Source organism: Lepidochelys kempii, chromosome 5 (genome assembly GCF_965140265.1).
Source record: "Lepidochelys kempii isolate rLepKem1 chromosome 5, rLepKem1.hap2, whole genome shotgun sequence".
Classification (NCBI taxonomy): Eukaryota; Metazoa; Chordata; order Testudines; family Cheloniidae; genus Lepidochelys; species Lepidochelys kempii.
The window spans coordinates 103,736,403-103,755,099 of record NC_133260.1 but is presented as its reverse complement, the minus strand read 5'-3'; the positions used below and the strand labels follow the sequence as shown (position 1 = coordinate 103,755,099).

General features: G+C 42.7%; 1 protein-coding gene across 13 annotated transcripts in view; it reads right to left on the bottom strand.

The window, feature by feature from the left end:
- JAK2 (Janus kinase 2) overlaps positions 1 to 18,697 on the bottom strand; it is a 159,146-nt gene that overhangs the window by 5,793 nt on the left and 134,656 nt on the right. For 11 of the 13 annotated variants that reach the window (XM_073345260.1, XM_073345264.1, XM_073345267.1 and 8 more), the window contains one exon: positions 4,760 to 9,267. The exons of 1 other annotated variant lie outside the window; for it this stretch is intronic. In XM_073345260.1, coding sequence (XP_073201361.1) covers positions 9,160 to 9,267 — 108 coding nt within the window. In that variant the 3' untranslated portion in view covers positions 4,760 to 9,159. Of the gene's footprint in view, positions 1 to 24; positions 3,058 to 4,759; positions 9,268 to 18,697 lie in introns of those variants that run through there. One more of the 13 variants, XM_073345271.1, reaches the window with a different exon arrangement.

The window sequence follows — 18,697 nt, the reverse complement described above, 5'->3', positions numbered from 1 at the left end:
CTCACTTGTTATTTAGATGAGCTGTTAGATATTTAGCACCCTTAATCTTTGCTCCTATTCATACTTGTTTTATGAACACCTTCCAATTTATCTACAATTCTAGAATACTGCAGTATTCAATTGTGTGCAATATTCCAGATGTATTGTTGAATTTCTAACTTCTGTTTCATTTGTCTTCCACTGTTGCTTGTCTCTTAACGGTGTGGTGTCCAGATTTTTCTCTTTATCCTCTTCAGATATACTAAACTTATTTTCTGCTAATATTTGTAACCACTTGAGGTCCCTCTGAATTCTGGTATTTACAATGCATCCTATTGTAACTTTGAAATAGTGTTCTTTGAGACTAGTGAAAATGACAATGAGTAGTTGCCACTCTAAGTACCAGACCTAACACCAACTGCTGTAGCACTATACTTACTGAAGACTATTTATGATGACTGTTTGACTTGCAGCTAGTTTTCAATCCATGTACATTTTTAACCATTATATTTGATCATTTAAACGAACACTTCACTAAATCAATAGTGCATCTCCTACGTTCCTTTCATCCTCTGACTTTGTAATTATTTCCATCAATTAGATTTTACTGGTAGAGTGAAAACTTCAGGGTATTTTAAAAGAGGATGGGAAAAACAGCTGTTAAATGTGGATATCATCAACCTTTAGCTTTCATAACATTTACATTTCAATGGGATGGCAATTTATAGCACTAACTGTTAAATACAGTTTTCTTCTACTATACATAGCTGCAGTGAATGAGAGGTGCTCTGGGAAGAGTAACTGAGTGACAGTGTTGTGTGTTCACTGTAGCTCCCAGTGCTAGTTAAGGGTGCATATTTTTTTCCATTCTAAACCCTGCTTCCAGTCACTCATCTTAATGAATTTTTCAAGTTTTGGGATGAGTTTTTCTAGACATAGCATCTTATAAAGGAGAAGGGGTAGAGTTTGAGGAGAAACGCCTCCCCTAATTTGATGGGGTGGAAGGAGGGAGAAAATTCTCTCTCAATTTCATGCTTAGTAATTCTACTGCAGAAACAGCTATAGCAGAGAGCTGAAATTTGACACAGAAAATAGCCTGTACCAAATTTCTTAAGCGCTTTGAGAAAAATTACTGTAGTTTGATTAAATTATGATCATTTGAAAATTGCTCTGTATGTACAGTCCATCTTGACAGAACATTTTCTCTGCTAAACTTGTACAGTGAAAAACTGAGAAAAAGCTGCACTGTATATATTTACAAACAAGCAGAGGAAGTGACATACCTGTTCCTTATTCCAGGACTGCCTTTCAGGTTTGTTGGTGGCACATCCACCTAGGCACACAGCCCAGAGGTGATCCAGGTGAGCTACCTTTCCTCCTCCTGCATCTCATGGTCTAAAGGTGTAATTCAGGTGGGCTAAGCTAACTCTTGGACCAAACCACTGGAATTTTCTTTGGCACTTTCTTAACGTTCAATGTTGAAGACATAGCCGTTATACATTAACATTATAACGAGTGAAGATACGAAAAAATAAAAGGAAATCTGTCTCTCCATGAAATTTACCACAAGCAGTAAGTGGAAATATAATTCCCAACTCAAGCAAGGAATATTTATGGCTTAACCGAGGCAGGAGGTGTGACTTGCAGAAGGTGCTGAAGTTTGTCTTTCACTATTATCCTGGCACTTTGTGAATAGTCTTTGAAGGGTGAAAGTAAACCAACTGTAATGTAAGTACTGGATTGATAAAATTCACTCACAAATGAATGAATACTATACATTATTTAATTTATCCTCTCTATGCACATACACATTTGTTACAAGAGTGTGAGGTATTCTTACCAGGGTTCTCTCAGGATCAAGGGTGACTAAGATACTGAGCATAGTTCTATTTCACCTCTATTTAAAAAAATCCATTAAGCAATGGATTTTTGTTGGTTAGTTGAATGTTTAGACATGTTTCACTACACATGTATTTACAAGTGATTGGGAATGGGTTACACACAGACAAGTCATTAAGCTGAAGTGTTAAATGTTCGAAAGGAAAAACACCTTAACTTAAAATTGTAAATACATATTGAATGTTTAAAAAAACATATGTCTGAAAGCCAGGAACTCAAAGGTAACTCTACACAAAAACGCCACAAGTCAGATATTGAAAAGTGTGGAAATGCAGAGTTTGGAATAACCTAATCACTAACTCTTTGTCACTGGACAGTAGAGCAGTACTAACTTCATTTTCATATACACCAATTCAGAATTACAGGAAATCTTACAATAAAAAAATTAAAGTAATCAAATCAAAATTTTGCAGATTAGAGTCCATTCTCAGATATTTTAACAGCCTGACCATGTCCCTTTAAAATTTTAGAACTAACATTCTGGTACGCCAGCACACCCATTCTTATTGTTGGGGTTTGTCACCTCCTAACATCACACGTATCAATGTGTACTAAACAACTAAAGAGAATTTCTTTATGCTATTACCACATTAGATGATTAAAACTAAATTTTTAAAATTAAGGTCAAGATTTAAAAAAATAAGTGCCTAATAAGGGGTTAGGAGCCTAATTTTAGGTAGTCTGAGAGGTTGGGTGTTAAACACATTTGAAAGGGGACCAAATAAAGCCTTGATTATGTGCTTATGTGCTGTCCTTAGTTAACTTTAAGCACACACTTAAACACCTTTCCTGAATAGAGACGCTTTCTTGAATTGAAAATCTTGGCAGCAATGTACTACTTTATTATAGCATTTAGTTACTTTATACATTTCTTTGATCTTGGATAATGAAAATACTCAAATTTCATGTCTGTATTCCGTTTTTTAGTCCATTTAACATTCAGGTTCTCATGTACTTGCAATCCAAACACTGCAAGAAAATGCTTATTTAAAACAAGCACTTTAATGGAAACATTTCTAAAGCTTGGGTTACAAAAGCTAAGTTTTGGTCTAATATCTGAATATTCTTTTAATATCACTTTGTCTTGGCAGCTAGTTCACTTCGGCCTCATATTGATCCTCTGCACAGAACTGAATTTCACCTTATGCAATCTATTTTGAGAATTCATGCATCTTCAGTCTTGTCAGGCCATATATGCAAGAAGGGAGAATTTATATTTAAGGTAGGGAATATAAAAGTTGAGGTAATTACATTAGCAAAGAAAAAATATTTCAAATGATATGGCATGTTCAGTGCACATAATTAGTTTGCATATGCTACATTACCTTAAATCACTATACAATTTCAAGTAACTTTTTCAATTAGTATTTGTCCCAGTATGCCTCCCTGAGGCTGGGGTAGGCACTGTGGGTGACCCCCACCTTACTTCCCCCTAACTGGGGCATCATATGTTCTCTAAAAAGGGATCTGGGCCAGGGGGACCAAAAGAAACAAACAAATTAAAAATAAGTATCTCATGGAAGGAAAATTTTTAACAAACAGTTCCAGAAGCCCTTACCTTAGGACCCCTGATTTACAAGCTCCGCAACTCAAAGTCCTCAAGCAAAGTCTCTGAGCCAAGCCTGCTCAGGATAGTCTTCTGGAACCTGGGACAGAGATCACCACCCATTTACAAGCTAGATGGCTTCTAATTCCCCCTTTTGCTCAGCTTCCCGTTTTTGTTTAAATAGATCAATCCTAGGGCAGAGGAAGGAGCTTCCTTGATTATACTCAGGCTGTTCTGTTTGTGAGCTCCTGGGCTGACCCCTACAGTGGTAGTTCACTCCTTCCTTTCCTACCTTCGTTCCTCCTGTGCTGCTGACACAAATGGCGGTCCAGCTCCTCCACTGATTATAGGCACCTGCTAGTTGTGGTACTTCATCCCAGGTGATGCCCGCACATTCAGTATCCTCCGTCACGGTCTTCTACCAGTTCTTCCTTGGCCATCCGTACTTTCTCTTTCCTCCCTCAGGTACCCAATTCAGTGCTTGCTCAGCATGTCTCCCATCTTCCAGACTGTGTACATGTCCCAACTACCTGAGCCTTCTTTCTTTGAAGATATTTTCTTGGCTGTCCTGCTCTGTCAGCTCCCTTACTCCCACATTTGTTTGGTCTTTCCATGAAATGTGTAATACCCTCCTCAGCTGTCTGAGATAGGAGTCTCCAATCTCTTTTTGTCCTCTGCATGCACACACACTCCTTCTCAATACTTTAATATCTAATTTTGATTGTCAAACACGATTGCATGTCTCTGATCCTGCTCTCAGGTACACTTTATATATTTTTTTTCCTTTACACATTCCATCACCGCCTGACTTCTTTATGCACTAGTCATACTGGCTCAAATAAATCCTTAGGAGTACTTCCTATCTTCCCCTAATGTTATCAAGGGTAGTTGGCGGGAGAAGATTGTTATAAAACTATATGCAAAAATTAGAAGAAACTGATTTTTTTTAAAATCATTTTAATACTTTTTGAAATATGTTGGTACAGTTATATTCATAGGGATATACAGTAACTGGTGTCTGAGAACTATGGAAGCGTTTCTTAGATACTGTGATTTGTCCAAACTCTCATTAGCTGCTAATTTCTCTCTTTTCTGATTAGGTCATAGCTTTATGGAAATTCATTCCTGTTGCTTATTACATGGACTTTTGCAACTTTTTGGAATATGTTTAAGAATGAATTTTGAAGCTAAATATATTCACAATTAGTGGACCACAGACCAGTATTCTATTTGGAAATAAAAACACGTTTGTGTTTGTAAAGACTTTTTACAATATATACTTCATTTATATTAAAATGATTTTTCTTTAAATATAAAAATCTGAAAAGCAGTAGCTGTAATAAAATTTTCACTTTACTCCGTAGCAGCAGTCATGTACAGGTAGGACAGAGCACTTTTTCACAACAAATCACAGCATTATAAATAACAAGAAAATGTGACAAACTGAATGCCAACTGAAGAAAGTAAAATAATTATGGCTTATCTGTTAATGCAAAGACTGTATAATGTAAAAGAAAATATCAGCGTATATACAGAGCTACTGTAACTAATAGGAACTAACTTCCGAAGTGCATTGATTTTAAAGGTTACTACATTTGGCATTAACAAGTCCAGCAAAGTTACTGCATTTGTATCCTCTTTAAAACCAACAGAACAGTTATATTTGTGAAAGGTGGTTTTTTTTGTCTGAATCAATTTTTTTGTCTGTGAGTTCTCAATCTTGCAAGGTGTTGCATAACTCCTGAAGGTACTAATCACTGTTAGCTCCTCATGATTTCACTGGGCTTTGGGGATGCTAAGCAACTTGCAGGATCAAGCCTTTAAATATAGACAGTTGTTACAATGGATTAATTTACCCTGTCCAACTGAACAAACAAAATTTGATGTGAATTTGTATCTTTTCTCTAAAAACTAAAATAGAATATAAAAAAGTAAAAAAACAGATGCTTTTTAAAATGTTTTTAATAAAATACAGAACTTCAAAACTTGTAAGTTCTAACACTACACTTATGAAATCAAATAGAGTATGAAATCAGACATACTGTACTAGAACAAGCAAAGGGCTTTTATTCACTTGAAAACAATAGCAGTATGGAAGATCTCTTCATTGCATTACACAAACGTCCCTGAGATTTTTACATAAAAAAGCTATATTCTGTGTCTATTAAATATTGGAAACCTACGGTGGGATCAATGAAGGGACTTATGTATTGCAACGTTGAGCGTCACAATCCTTACTTTTAAGCGCCTAGAAAATTACAGAACCACCACTGCGATCCACCAAGCAGTTAGGTGAGTTAGGCACCTATACAATCAACTTGGGAGAGACAGATGCCTCAGAGAGCAAGACACAAAAGCCAGAATGCTTGGCAGAGAGCCACCTAAGCTAGCCAGTGGGAGATACCAACTAGAGATGTCTGTGCTAAGCCCTGCCCCACCCTCTTTTGGAGATAGGCACCTAAATCCAGGTTGCAGGGAGGCACCTATGTCTATGTAAATCCATTAACAGGAACCTGCTGCCTGGATTTAGACGGCTTAGGCACCTATGATGTTTCTTGAGGGAGTCAGTTAGGCACCTGTCTCGCTCCACAGACAATGGTGGTGCTGGCAGGGTGGCACCCACCATATAACTTCTCAGCCAGTGGTTAGAGCACTCACCTAGGGTGTGGGAGACCCAGGTTTAATTCCCCCCTCTGCCAGAAGGGGAGAAAGAATTTGAACAGCGGTCTCCCATAGCCCCGTGGTTAGAATGCCTTTAACCACGGGGCTATGGGACAGTCTAAGTTAAGGGTCCCTTACTCTTTCCTGTTGCACTATTGATAAATAATGAAACAGTGTTTGGAACTGGGGGACTAGACTCAGGACTTCCTAGGTGGGTGACCCTAGGTCCAGTACTTAAGATTTCCAATGGGACTTGTTCTGGTAAGTGAGCTCTGAGCCTGTCTACTGGATCGGGCCCTGCACATAACTTGGGTGTCTGAATGCCTCTTTTTCCCTGGTTAGTGAATCACTCTGGGGCTCAGATAGGAGTTAGGCATCTGGTCGGCTAGAACGAGGCAGCACATGGCCAAAGGAAGAAACATAGGTGCCTAGGGAACTTTTACTCTAAAAAACTTCAGTGTTGAGTTCAGGTGCTTACAGGGTTTGGCAAGAGCTTTTTGAATCGCAGTGGAGCCAAAACTGGGACTTAAGTGCCTAAAACAGGGATGTAGGCACCTAAGTCTGGGGTTTAGGTGCTTATGTACTTTCATGGATCCCACCTCTATGGGTTACTGAGTGTCATACACTGCAATTTCAGATTTCTGCATTCATCATCCCAGCAATAATGCTGTTTAATGCTTGTAAAACTAGAATATTTTGTTTGGTTACCAAAAAACCCCAAACAAACAACAAATGAAACAAAACCCCTACAAAACTCACTGTACAAAGTTAAGACTCTACAAATACAAATGCAAATACATCTTTTGCACAACTTATTTTAAAATCAAGTCCAAAACAATGTACAGAAATGCAACAACAGGTACTGATTTGAAAAAAAAGCACTTGAAAAATATATGGTGAAGTTACTTTTTAAAAAATGCATTAAGTGTTTCAAACATCGTGACAAAAGAAGCATAAATTATTGGTAAAATAATTTCCAGAATAGAAGGCCTGATCCTGCACTTCTTACCCTTGGCAAAATCTCCCTGTTTTTGGTCAACATAAGACTTGCCTGGGTAAGACCTGCAGGAGTGTCCCGTAGTGGCACAAAACATTCTCATACTGGCACTGGGCTGAACACTGGGTAAACATAGTTAGAATTGAGGTACTTTTTAAAAACAATCTTCCTATAAGATTTACATTATGACAGCACTATTGTGCCCCTTAATGTTTGCGAATAGTTTTCCTGTTTCTCTGATTTGCTGTCAATTTACTTAAAAATGAACATTCCACTTGACTAGAAATCTGATCTAAGAACAAAGGTTGAGTTGTGGTGCCCCTAAAATGAGATTTGCTGAACAAAAACAAAGTTGAACAACCACTCTAACAAGGCAAGTTAGAGTTAAATTTAGTTTACAATCTACTGTATTTTAAGAGAACAAGTAGGATCATATGGCTTGAATTAGAAAACACCACATTCATTGACTTACAGCTAGAGATAATGGGGATCGTGCCCCCAAGAAATATGCATGTAGGGGACACTCCATACACAGGTCTTCCTTCCCTCACAGGATAGGGGGCCTCAGTTAACCTCAACAGATTGTATACCCCTTCTATGTGGGTCTGTAATGGACCAGGGAGAAGGAGCGCATGGGTTCCCCAGAAAGGGTATTTGAGCCTGGAGCTGTAGTTATCTTTTCTCTGCAGCTCCTTGACATATGTTAAAGGGACTGAGGCCAGAACTAATGGAAGCACCAAGCCAAGGTACAGGGACTCTGTGCAGGTAGCTTTGGCCTCACGCAGATCCCACAGAATTCTGAGGGTGGGGCCTGGGCCTGTTTGCAGGGTGGCAAATCCTGGTTCCTAAACCTCAGACCGATGTGAAGGAATTTCTGCCTGGGAAATCTCACTGATATTTCCTTCTCCCAAATCTTGGGGTTTGATCAAAGGAAGGAAATAGGAAATGGGATGGTACAACTCCATCAGCAAACAGTCCTGGTAAGATGGCTGATAGTTTTGCTGTAAACTCCTTTTGGGAGTGGAGGCAGAGGGGCACAGTTAATCCTAATACTAAATTGTGGATTTGGAGGTGTTTTCTATTTTTAGTTCAACCCCCAAAGCAGAATCCTTATTTATAGATAAATTCATCATTACAAAGATAAAGTCAGAAAGACAAAAGAGCAGCATGTAATAAGGTTAATAATGTGTTTAGCATTCTCATTCTCCGAAGTGGCCCACTGAAGTCATTGCTTTGTCTGAAGCAGCTTCAATTCCACTTGCTGCCTGTATTTTCATAAAATGTGGGGAGAACCCAACATTTCCGCAACGGTTACGTGGGGGGAAAGTAGGAAAATAGACTGTGCTGTTTTTACGCTTGTCCATTTCAAAATTTAACTTTTTTGGGGGGAGAGGGGTTGCTGTACAAATAGAACTAAATATTTGTTCCCTTTCCCTAAAAATATTTACAGTACATCACACAACAGCCTAACATATACCTCTGCATGTATTGCTGGCTAATAATGGACTCAAACAGGCACATTGAAAGTTGCTTAGTAAATTATCTAACCTCCTTCAATTTGTTCTACAGAGAAGCCAATTCTTCATTGACAATGAAATTATAAAACTCTATTAATAAAGCACAAGCCCTTGTGCAACACACTACACAGGACGCCAAGTTGCTATACATTCAGTGTGAAAACACTAAAAATATATTCTGTGCATCTCCATCTTGGCAAGGAAATGCATTCAGTCTTTTCATCTCCCTAAAAACCTCACCAAAGTGGCAAGTCACTCTTTTTTTGCATTGCCAAGTAAGGCAAATACTGGTGATGCTAACTGATCACATATTAGGACACTGTTTAGAAAAATAATCCACTTTCTATTAGAGTATTTCATTGTCATGTCCTTGTAGTAGCAAATGTATCCTGATGAAGAAGAAAAACAGAATTCCTCACAGTTTGCAGGTTCTGATAGGATATTTGCACACACGTTTTGCCCACAACAAAGATAGACGGATGTATGTGTATAATCCACAGCAACCCAAAGGGCAGACTTTGTTCTGTCCCAATATGTCCTCTGAACGAACTTCAGTTCTCTTATCCACCCACGTTGTCCCTTATACGATCCACTCGCACCGCAAGCTCCCTAAAGGAGGGACGCTGGCTTACGTTATTGTTCCAGCATTCTGTCATGATGGCATAAATCTGGGGAAGACATCAGAAAAGAGAGGTTACTCACCCTGTGCAGTAACTATAGTTCTTCAAGATGGGTGCTCCACTTCAGGTGCGCATGCACCCCATGGCCTTTGATCAGAAGTTTTCATTAGCAGTGTCCATGTAGCCCACACATGCATCCTTGTACCCTGAAATGAGGCTGTGCAGGCAAACCACCCGCAGTTCTCTCTCCCCCACCAAGTCTCAGAAGGAAACTTCGAAGCAGAGGGGACAGAGGGTGGGTAAAGGCGCACCCATAGGGCCACAATCTCGAAGAACTGTAGTTACTGCACAGCGTGAGTAACCCCTCTGTCTTCTTCGAGTAGTGTCCCTGTGGGTGTGCCTCTTCAGGTGGCTCCTGAGCAGTATCCCCAGAAGCAGGAGCGAGTTTCAGAACAGAGACCAGCACAGAGGAAAGAACTGCATTGCCAACTGCCACATCAGCTCTAAAGGCACTAAAGTGCAGTGCCTGGAGAAGGTATGTACCAAAAACCATGTAGCAACTCTGCAGACCTCAGATACTGGGACATTTTAAAGTAGAGCCATAGATGAAGACTATGACTTTGTCAAGTGAGCTGACATGCCAGCAGGGGGTGGAATGCTGGCAGCCCCGTAACAAGCTATAATACACCCAGAAATCCATTGCATTTGTCTTTGGGTAGAAATAGCAGAGCCTTTAGAACTATCTGCAAAGGAAATAAACAGTCCAGGAGATTTAAGAAATGATTTAGTCCTATCTAGACAGAAAGCTAACATCCTCCTAACACCCACCCGAAGTATGGAAAGCGGTCTCCAGGTTGGCATTGTGTGGTATTGGAAAGAAAAGTGGTAGGTGAATGATCTGATTCAAATGAAACTCAGAAGACACTTGAGGAAGAAACATGGGGTGTGGTCAAAAGGAACCTTTGTCCTTGTAGAATACTGTGAAAGGAAGGTCTGCCATTAAGGCCCCAATCACTCTGACTTTGCTGGCAAACGTAATAGTTACTAAGATGTCTACTTTCATGGACAAATTCAGTAAGAAGCAGGTCACCATTGGTTCAAAAGGAGATTTCATGAGACTTTTAAGAACCAACTTAAGGTCCCAAACTGGGGTGGGGGCTTTCTCCAGTGAGAGGTCTGAGTAATCTCTTCCCATGACCCTTCCGGTTGTAGGATGAGCAACCAGTGAGAACCCTTCAATAGTGGTATGAAAAGCTCTTAAGGCTCCTTGAGAGAACTAAGTGATAGTTCTGTTTTCTTTAGGTGCAGCAGGTACTCCAGAACAAGTGGAAGCAAGGCAGATTCGGGGACAGCATTCTGGAATTCACACAAGTGATTAAATCTCCTCCACTTCGGAAGGTAACCATTTTTGGTAAAATCTTTCCTACTTTTTGGTAACATCTGTTGTACCCTCTGCAGAACAGATTGACTCTAACCCCACAAACCATCATGGAACCATGTCTAGAGGTAGAGAAAAAACGGTTACTTTCTCGTAATTGTTGTTCTTCGAGATGTGTTGTTCACGTCCATTCCACATTAGGTGTGCGCGCACCACGTGCACGAGCGTCGGAAACTTTTCCCCTTAGTGGTCCCGGCGGGGCACCCTGAGAGGTGCCACTGCTGGCCCAACCCCCTCCAGGTCCTTCTTGCCGGCGACTCCGACAGCGGGGTAGGAGGGTGGGTGGTGGAATGGACGTGAACAACACATCTCGAAGAACAACAGTTATGGGAAAGTAAGTAACCATTTTTTCCTCTTCGAGTGCTTGTTCACGTCCATTCCACATTAGGTGAATCACAAGCTTACCTCTGGAGGAGGGTAGGAGTCACGGAACAACTGCTCGGAGGACCGCTCTGCCAACTGCAGCGTCCTCTCTGGCCTGCTGGTTGACCGTGTAGTCGGATGTGAAGGTGTGCACTGAGGACCAGGTGGCTCCTCTGCAGATCTCCTGGATCGGGACCTGTGCCAGGAATGCCGTGGACGTCGCTTGCGCCCTGGTCGAGTGGGCCGTGACCGCCAAGGCCGGAACACCTGCGAGCTCATAGCATGCCCGGATGCAGCTTGTCATCCGAGACGAAATCCGCTGCGCCGACACTGGGAGGCCTTTCATCCTCTCGGCTACAGGCACAAACACCTGCGTGGATTTGCGAAAGGGCTTGGTGCGCTCCAAATAGAACGCCAGCGCTCGACGCACATCCAGGGTGTGCAAGCTGCAGTGACTCAGGTCCGTATGGGGTTTCAGAAAGAACACTGGCAGACAAATGTCCTTGCCCAAATGGAATTGGGAGACCACCTTAGGGAGGAACTTGGGGTGCGGCCAGAGCTGCACCTTCTCCTTGTGAAATACTGTCTACGGAGGCTCAGAGGTGAGGGCCCTCAGTTCGGACACCCTTCTGGCCGAGGTAATGGCAACCAGAAATGCCACCTTCCAGGAAAGATGCAGGAGGGAACAGGAAGCGAGGGGCTCGAAAGGGGGTCCCATATGTTTAGAGAGGACCAGGTTCCATGGAGGGACTGGTGGGCGGGAGTACGGGAACACCCTCTCCAACCCTTTAAGGAACCGTCCCACCATTGGGTGGGAAAACACCGAGCCGCCTGAGAACCCCGGATGGAAGGTGGAGATGGCCACCAGGTGCACTCTGAGTGAGGACGGGGCTAGCCCTTGCTGCTTGAGGTGCAGGAGGTACTCCAGGATGGTCTGCACTGGGGCCTGGCACGGCTGCATCTGTCGGCGTTCACACCAACACAAGAACCTTTTCCACTTGGCCATATAGGCCACCCGGTAGAGGGCTTTCTACTGCCAAGCAGAATCTGTTGCACTGGAAGGGAGCACTGGCTCTCCAGGGCGTTTAGCCACAGAGCCTCCACGCCGTCAGGTGCAGTGACTATAGGTCAGGGTGGAGAAGCCGCCCGCCGTCCTGTGTAATGAGGTCCTGGTGTAGGGGCAGGATTACTGGGGCCTCCACCGACAGCTCTAGGAGCGATGTGTACCAGTGCTGGCAGGCCCAGGCTGGGGCCATAAGGATCACCGTTGCCCTGTCCCTGCACACCTTGAGTAGAACCTTGTGCACCAAGGGAGTGGGGGGAAGCCTCGGACAGTAAGAAGGAACTGGAGGGGGTTGGGCCGGTGGGGGTATATATGCACAGCGCAGTGGCGTCACTCAGGGGTCCCCACCGGGAGCCTCTAGGGAAAAAGTTTCCGATGCTTGTGCACGCAGCGCGCGCGCACTTAATGTGGAATGGACGTGAATAAGCACTCGAAGAAGAATACAGTCGACCAGTGTCCTGGGAGAGGAGCTGAGGAGTGACTGGAAGATTTATCACTGAGCAAAGAGCAAGGCGAAAAGAGGTAAGGAAACCATCCCTGCCTCAACCATATCAGGGCTATTACGATAACTCTGGTCTTGTCCTATCTGATTTTGTTCACCACTTTGACAGCCAGAGATGTCAGGGGAAACACATAAACGAGCTTTTTCGTCCAAGTGAGGAGGAAGGCATCACCCAAGAAATTGAGACCTAAACCCCTCCTTGTACAGAACAGATGGCATTTTTTTGTTCACAGTTGTGGGGAAGAGGTCCACTTCTGGAAATCCCCCAAACTGCAAAATGCTGACCAGAACCTGGGAATCAGCCTCCCATTCGTAGTCTTGGGAAGAAATCTGCCAAGAGCATTGGCTGTAACATTTTGTCTACCCGGGAGATATATTGCTGAAGTTCTTACGCAATGGTTTATGCACCAGTTCCATAACCTTATTGCTTCAGCACAGAGGGAGTGGGATCTCTCTCCTCCCTGCTGACTGATACAGAACACGAAGGCCACGTTGTCGGTTATGACTCTATAGACCTGTGTCTGATGAGAGGCAGAAAACTAAGGCAAGCATTTCTGACCACTCTGAGCTCCAACAGGTTGATACGGAGGGTGGATTCTTGGGATGACCAGCTGCCCAGTACTGTTAGTTAGCCATCCCTCCCACCCCCTCCTAAAAGAGATGCATCTGTGGTTACAGTTACCGTTGGTATCAGTTGGAGAAAGGGGACTCCTGCCCCTACATTGTGATGAACCTTTTCCCACCAGTACAGGGAGCATTTGGCCTGCTGAGGAGCTGACACCTTTTTGTCTAGGCTGTGTCTGTTTGATGACTAATCTGAACTGAGCTGCCCCTGGGAACAGCAAAGGCATAATCTCCTATCTTCTGTCACAAAAGTGCAAGCTGCCATGCGACCTAGAAGTGGGAAGACAGTTTCTGACTAAATGTGGAGGCTCCCTTGAATAATTCTGACATAGTTTGATAGTGTTATGAATCTGTCCACGGGAAGGAAGGCCCTGAATGCCAAGTAATTCAGGAATGCTTCTATAAATTGTATGTTCTGAATGGGAGTCAGTGTGGATTTTCCCATATTCAATTAAAGACTCAAGCTCAAGAACAGAGAAAGTGCTTTCCGTGTGGCAGACAACACTTTGTGGTGTGGCTGACCCTTGAGCAACCCATCGTAGGGGTACAGGAATAGCAGGATTGCCTGACAACGCAGATAGGCAGCCACCACCAACAGAACCTTTGAAAACACTCTCGGAGTCCAGGAGGGACCAAATGGGAGTACCTGGTACTGAAATTGATTTTGGCCTATGACACTATACAGGAACCTTCTGTGGGACAGGTTTATTGCTGTATGGACGTTTGCGTCTTGAAGGCTGAGAGCCAAAATACAATCCCCTGAATCTAGCAAAGGAATGATAGATGCCAGAGAGTCACCTTCTGGAACTTCTGAGACCTCACAAATTTGTTTAGAAGTCCTAGATCTAAGATTGATCTCCACCCTCCATTTTTCTTTGGCATGCAGAAGAACCTCAAGTTGAAGCCCCATCTCCTGTGCTGAGCAGGGACCGACTCTGTCACTCCTAAATGAAGAAGGGAGTTTATTTCCTATCTTAGCAAGAACTTGTGAGAAGGGCCCTTGAAGATGGACAGGGAAGGAGAACAAGGCGGAGGGAGGGAGGTAAAATGGATGGTGTAGCCCAATGATATTATTTCCAGCAACCATTTGTCCGAGGTGATGTGCTCCCGTGCTTGTCAGAAATGGGAAAGTCGTTTCCCAAATGGAGGGAGGTGGGCTAATTGTTACAGCTGACAGAAAGAGAGGAGAGAGTCCAAATCCAGGATCACCTGGTTAAAACTGACACTTCAGAGATGAAGCCTGCTCAGGTAGGTTAAAGGATCTTTTTCTCTTGATCCTATGTCTCTTTTTAGGAGACTCCATCAGTCTCTGAAAACCAGAGAATTGCAATGGGCAGGATTTTGGCTGTGTGAGAGCTACTTAATTGTCTTTTGTTTGCAGGAGCCTAAGAAATGTAATGCATCCCTGGAGTCTTTAAGAGTATTCAATGACTCATTGGTATTCTCTGCAAACAACTTCAGACCATCAAATGAGAGATCCTTTACCACATTCTGGACTTCTCTGGGGAAACCAGGGGAAACTACTTTAGCCAGGATGCCCTGTGCATCACCACTCTGTAGAGATGGAATTAGCCTCAGTAACTGCACCATCAAGAGCTGCCTGAAGAGATATCCTGGTCACTAACTGTGTCAGCAGTGGTAGCCTGAAATTGTTCCCTTTGGTCTGCAGGAAGGTACTGAATAAAGGAGCAAAATTTTGCATAATTTGTAAAGTTGTATTTGGCCATCAGTGACTGGTAATTTGCAATGTGGAATTGTAGAGTTGCTGATGAATAAAATTTTCTCCCCAGAAGGTCCAGAAGCTTCTGGTCTCTGTCATATAGGGTAGATTATAATGATGTTGTTTTTCCCTTTTGTTTACCCCGTCAACCTCTAGAGAGTGAAAAAATAGGAACTCAAGAATCCTTGGTGGGAACATAATACTTTTTACTGGCTCTCTTATGCATGGGTTTTACTGTAGCGGGGGTCTGCCAAATAGTTTTCAGAGGTTCCATCAGTGCCTTGTTGATAGGAAGGGCAACTCTGGATGGCATTGCAGAATGAAGAATATCCAACCACTTGTGTTGGGATTCTCTGACCTCCTCAAGAGGTATTTGTAGGCAGTCTGTCACCCATTTAATGAGGACCTGAAACTGCCAAAAATCATCAGCCAGAGATGGAGGAGGAAGCATTACTGCCTCACCTGGTGAAGATGATGAAGTGGTACTCTGAGGGGTTGCTTCTTTATCCACCCTAGTCTCTTGATCCGTGAACATCTTATTCCTTTTGCTGAGGAGGAGAAAGTTGATGCAAGAGAGTTGGGGCCCTGGAGAACTGCAGACAATAAGCTGTCCAGGGATCCCAATATGACCATTGAGGACCATGTGCAGGAGGGGGTGAAATCCAGGGCTGCTCCCACCAGGAGTTATGAGTTCCCCCTTCTCTTTGAGAAAGGGGGTTTGTATATGGGTACATGGGAGAACCTGAACAGAGGTCGATGACACTGAAGGGAGGTCTCCATCATCGTCCTCTTCTTCTAAAGAGGGAGCTCTGACAGAAAAGGGAGGTGACAGTTCCAGGGACATACAAGGGCTGGAGACCGAGAGGTTCTCAGAACTGGGAGATACTCGGTAGTACCTGCTAGCAATGGAGTCACTGGTTCAGCAGTCACCAATAAATCCTTCAGACACTTAAAATCTTGCGGCACTGAGTGGAGCTGCAGCGCTGAGTGGAGCTGCAGCACCGATGTATCGGTAAGCTTGTCTCTGCAGGACTGTACTGCTGGTTCTGAGCACTTCACAGGCGGTGCTCATGTAGATGGAGGCTTAGTCTTATACAGTACCAAAGAGCTCAATAAGAATAGTGAAGGAGGTTAAGTCCAATGGTACTGAGCTTCTGTGTTTGCTCTGACCATCTCCACTAGATGTTCTGGAGCCTTCTTGGAGCCATGTGTACTCTTAGAACTGTAAGATTTTCCCGCCTTGCTGGTGCTGGAGCCTCTATGGTACCGAGCCTTGAGGACGAACTCTTTGAGGCTGATGACCTGGTCGGAAAGCGAGGCCTTTTTGAGGTGGTACCTTAAGAAGGGATTTAGAACTCCTCTTCTTAGGACCTTTAGAGGAGGTCTCTGAGGCTTTCCCCTTTCTAGGATAGTGTTACGTCAAGGTCACAGGGACACTAGAGACCCCTGGGGAGTGATGTACAGGGGAGTTCTCTGACCTGGCTCCAAACAGGGTGAAAGGAGCACTCCATCATTAAGATGGAGCTTGATTTCCCTGTTCTTCTGTGTCTCGGACTTGAGGGCTAAATAGCAGTGACACTTCTGTTGGACGTGTGACTCTCCCAGACAGCAAACGTACTTAGTGGGTCCACTGCTGACAGGGATAGCCTCTCTACATGTGAGGCAACATTTAAACCTCAGTGAGCTGGACACCCCCCTCACAGGGAGGATTTCTCCAGAGGAAATAAAACAATATTTCAATAACTAGTAATTAACTACTACTACTTAAAAAAAAAAAACCCTAACTGAACTAAACTAAGGAGAATGAACTCAGCAACCAGCTGAGACACTCGCAATACTTAAGCTCCATCTCAGACAGAGGCGTTTGAGAAGGATGGTTCGCCTATGCAGCCCGATAGAGCTTCGGTGTGGGGCATAAGGATACCAGCAGCGCATATGTGAGCCAAACGGACACTGCTAATGACAATCTCCGATCAAAGGTACATGGGATACATGTGCACCTGAAGTGGAGCACCCAAAGGGATACTACTCGAAGAATTAGTATTACATACATAGAAACTTCAACTAGTTGAAAGCTAATGCTCAAATAAATTTATTAGTCTCTAAGGTGCCACAAGTACTCCTTTTCTTTTTGCGGATACAGACTAATACGGCTGCTACTCTGAAACTAGTTTTAAATACTTTGAGCTGGTCTGTCAGTGTAGTAGCTGCTGGAAGGGGCTCTGAGTTAGTCTTTTGCTTCTGAGCAATAGGGGGTCACAGTGCTGCAGAGACTGAACGCTCAGCTCATGTTTCACTCATCACTTTCGCTGATTCACATAAGGTGAAGCAGTGAGTGATGGCATCTAGCTTTGCTCTACCAGAGGGGTGGTTATAATAGCAGGGATCTGAGTTTGTGGGGTATATCCTTGAAGCAGTGAAGACCCTGTACCCATTTCTAAAAAGAGAGTTTAATATTTTTAGAAACATTCCTTTTTTTCTTTTTTTAAAAAAGGTGCCAAGTTTACTTTACAAGACTGACCAAAAACCAGTCTTACAAATATAGTATTTCTGGATTATGCCCTGTCTCAGCACTATAAAACTTTAAACATTCTGTTCAGTTCATAAAGACACACTGGAACTCACTTATAGTTAATTTAATGAGTCTGAAATGTCTCAGTGCATCTCAATATGCAAACTGCTACTCTAGTTCTAGTGAACCACTACACAGAATGAATTTGTTCTATGGAAAAAAATGAATTTGATCTAAGAAGTTTCCATTGCACATGTACGACCACCTCCACATATTTGGTTTGACATCCACAGGATAACTTGCAGAGCATCTTTGACTTTCTCACCTGTACTTTGCCCATGAATCCAGTTTCACCAGGACTATTCCTAGTATCCAAGCCTCTTACCAACTTTCATATGCCAACTTTAAAAACAAACAAACCATCCAACCCAAACACTACCTGCCAGAAAAGTGTTTCTTACTCTCTTCAAAATGAGAGACACAAAATGAGAAATTAACTCCAAAATTACACTGGTCTGAGGCCCACAAAATAAGCTCTGGGCCAGGGAAAGGTTTATGGCCTAATAGCCTGTGATCCATTAGGGGCCTAAATGGGAGAGATTCACAGTTTCTTACTGTGAAAAAGCACTTGCATCTAGCTTTGGTAGGTTATATGATATCTGACATTGAAATGCTGACATTATTTTTGAGAAGTTGGAGAAAATTTTAAAAATGTAATGAGTTTTTTTCTTCTTCTTTCCTTGAGGCCTGAACAGTTTGAGTTGTGATAGCCTGGCTTAAGAAGTTGAAGGTTACAAAAATAGAAGCAGTTAAAATAACTAGAATATTTCTAAGACATCTGGCAAAATACATGATGAGTTTGTGTGCTCAATAAGGGGTTTACATGCAAAAACAACTAGTTATACACACAAAAATACAAGCACAAATTCAGAAGCCACTTCTGAACATTTATTTTTAATGTGTGTATAAATCCAACACAATTACAATACAAGGCTCAATCCTACTAAGAATTATGCACATTCTTAACTTTACGTACATGAACAGAGTTCCACTGACTACTCCCCCATGGGACTACTCATGTATTTAGAGTTAAGAAGGTACGTAAATATTTGCAGAATTAGGCCAGACTCCTCCCTAACGAGCATGTGCATTCCTAAGTTTGCTGTGGGAAGAGAAATGATCAGGCAAAACACAAGCTTTTTTTTTTTTTAATCTGGAAATTAAATGCAAAATAACTTTAATAATAAGGTTGTATA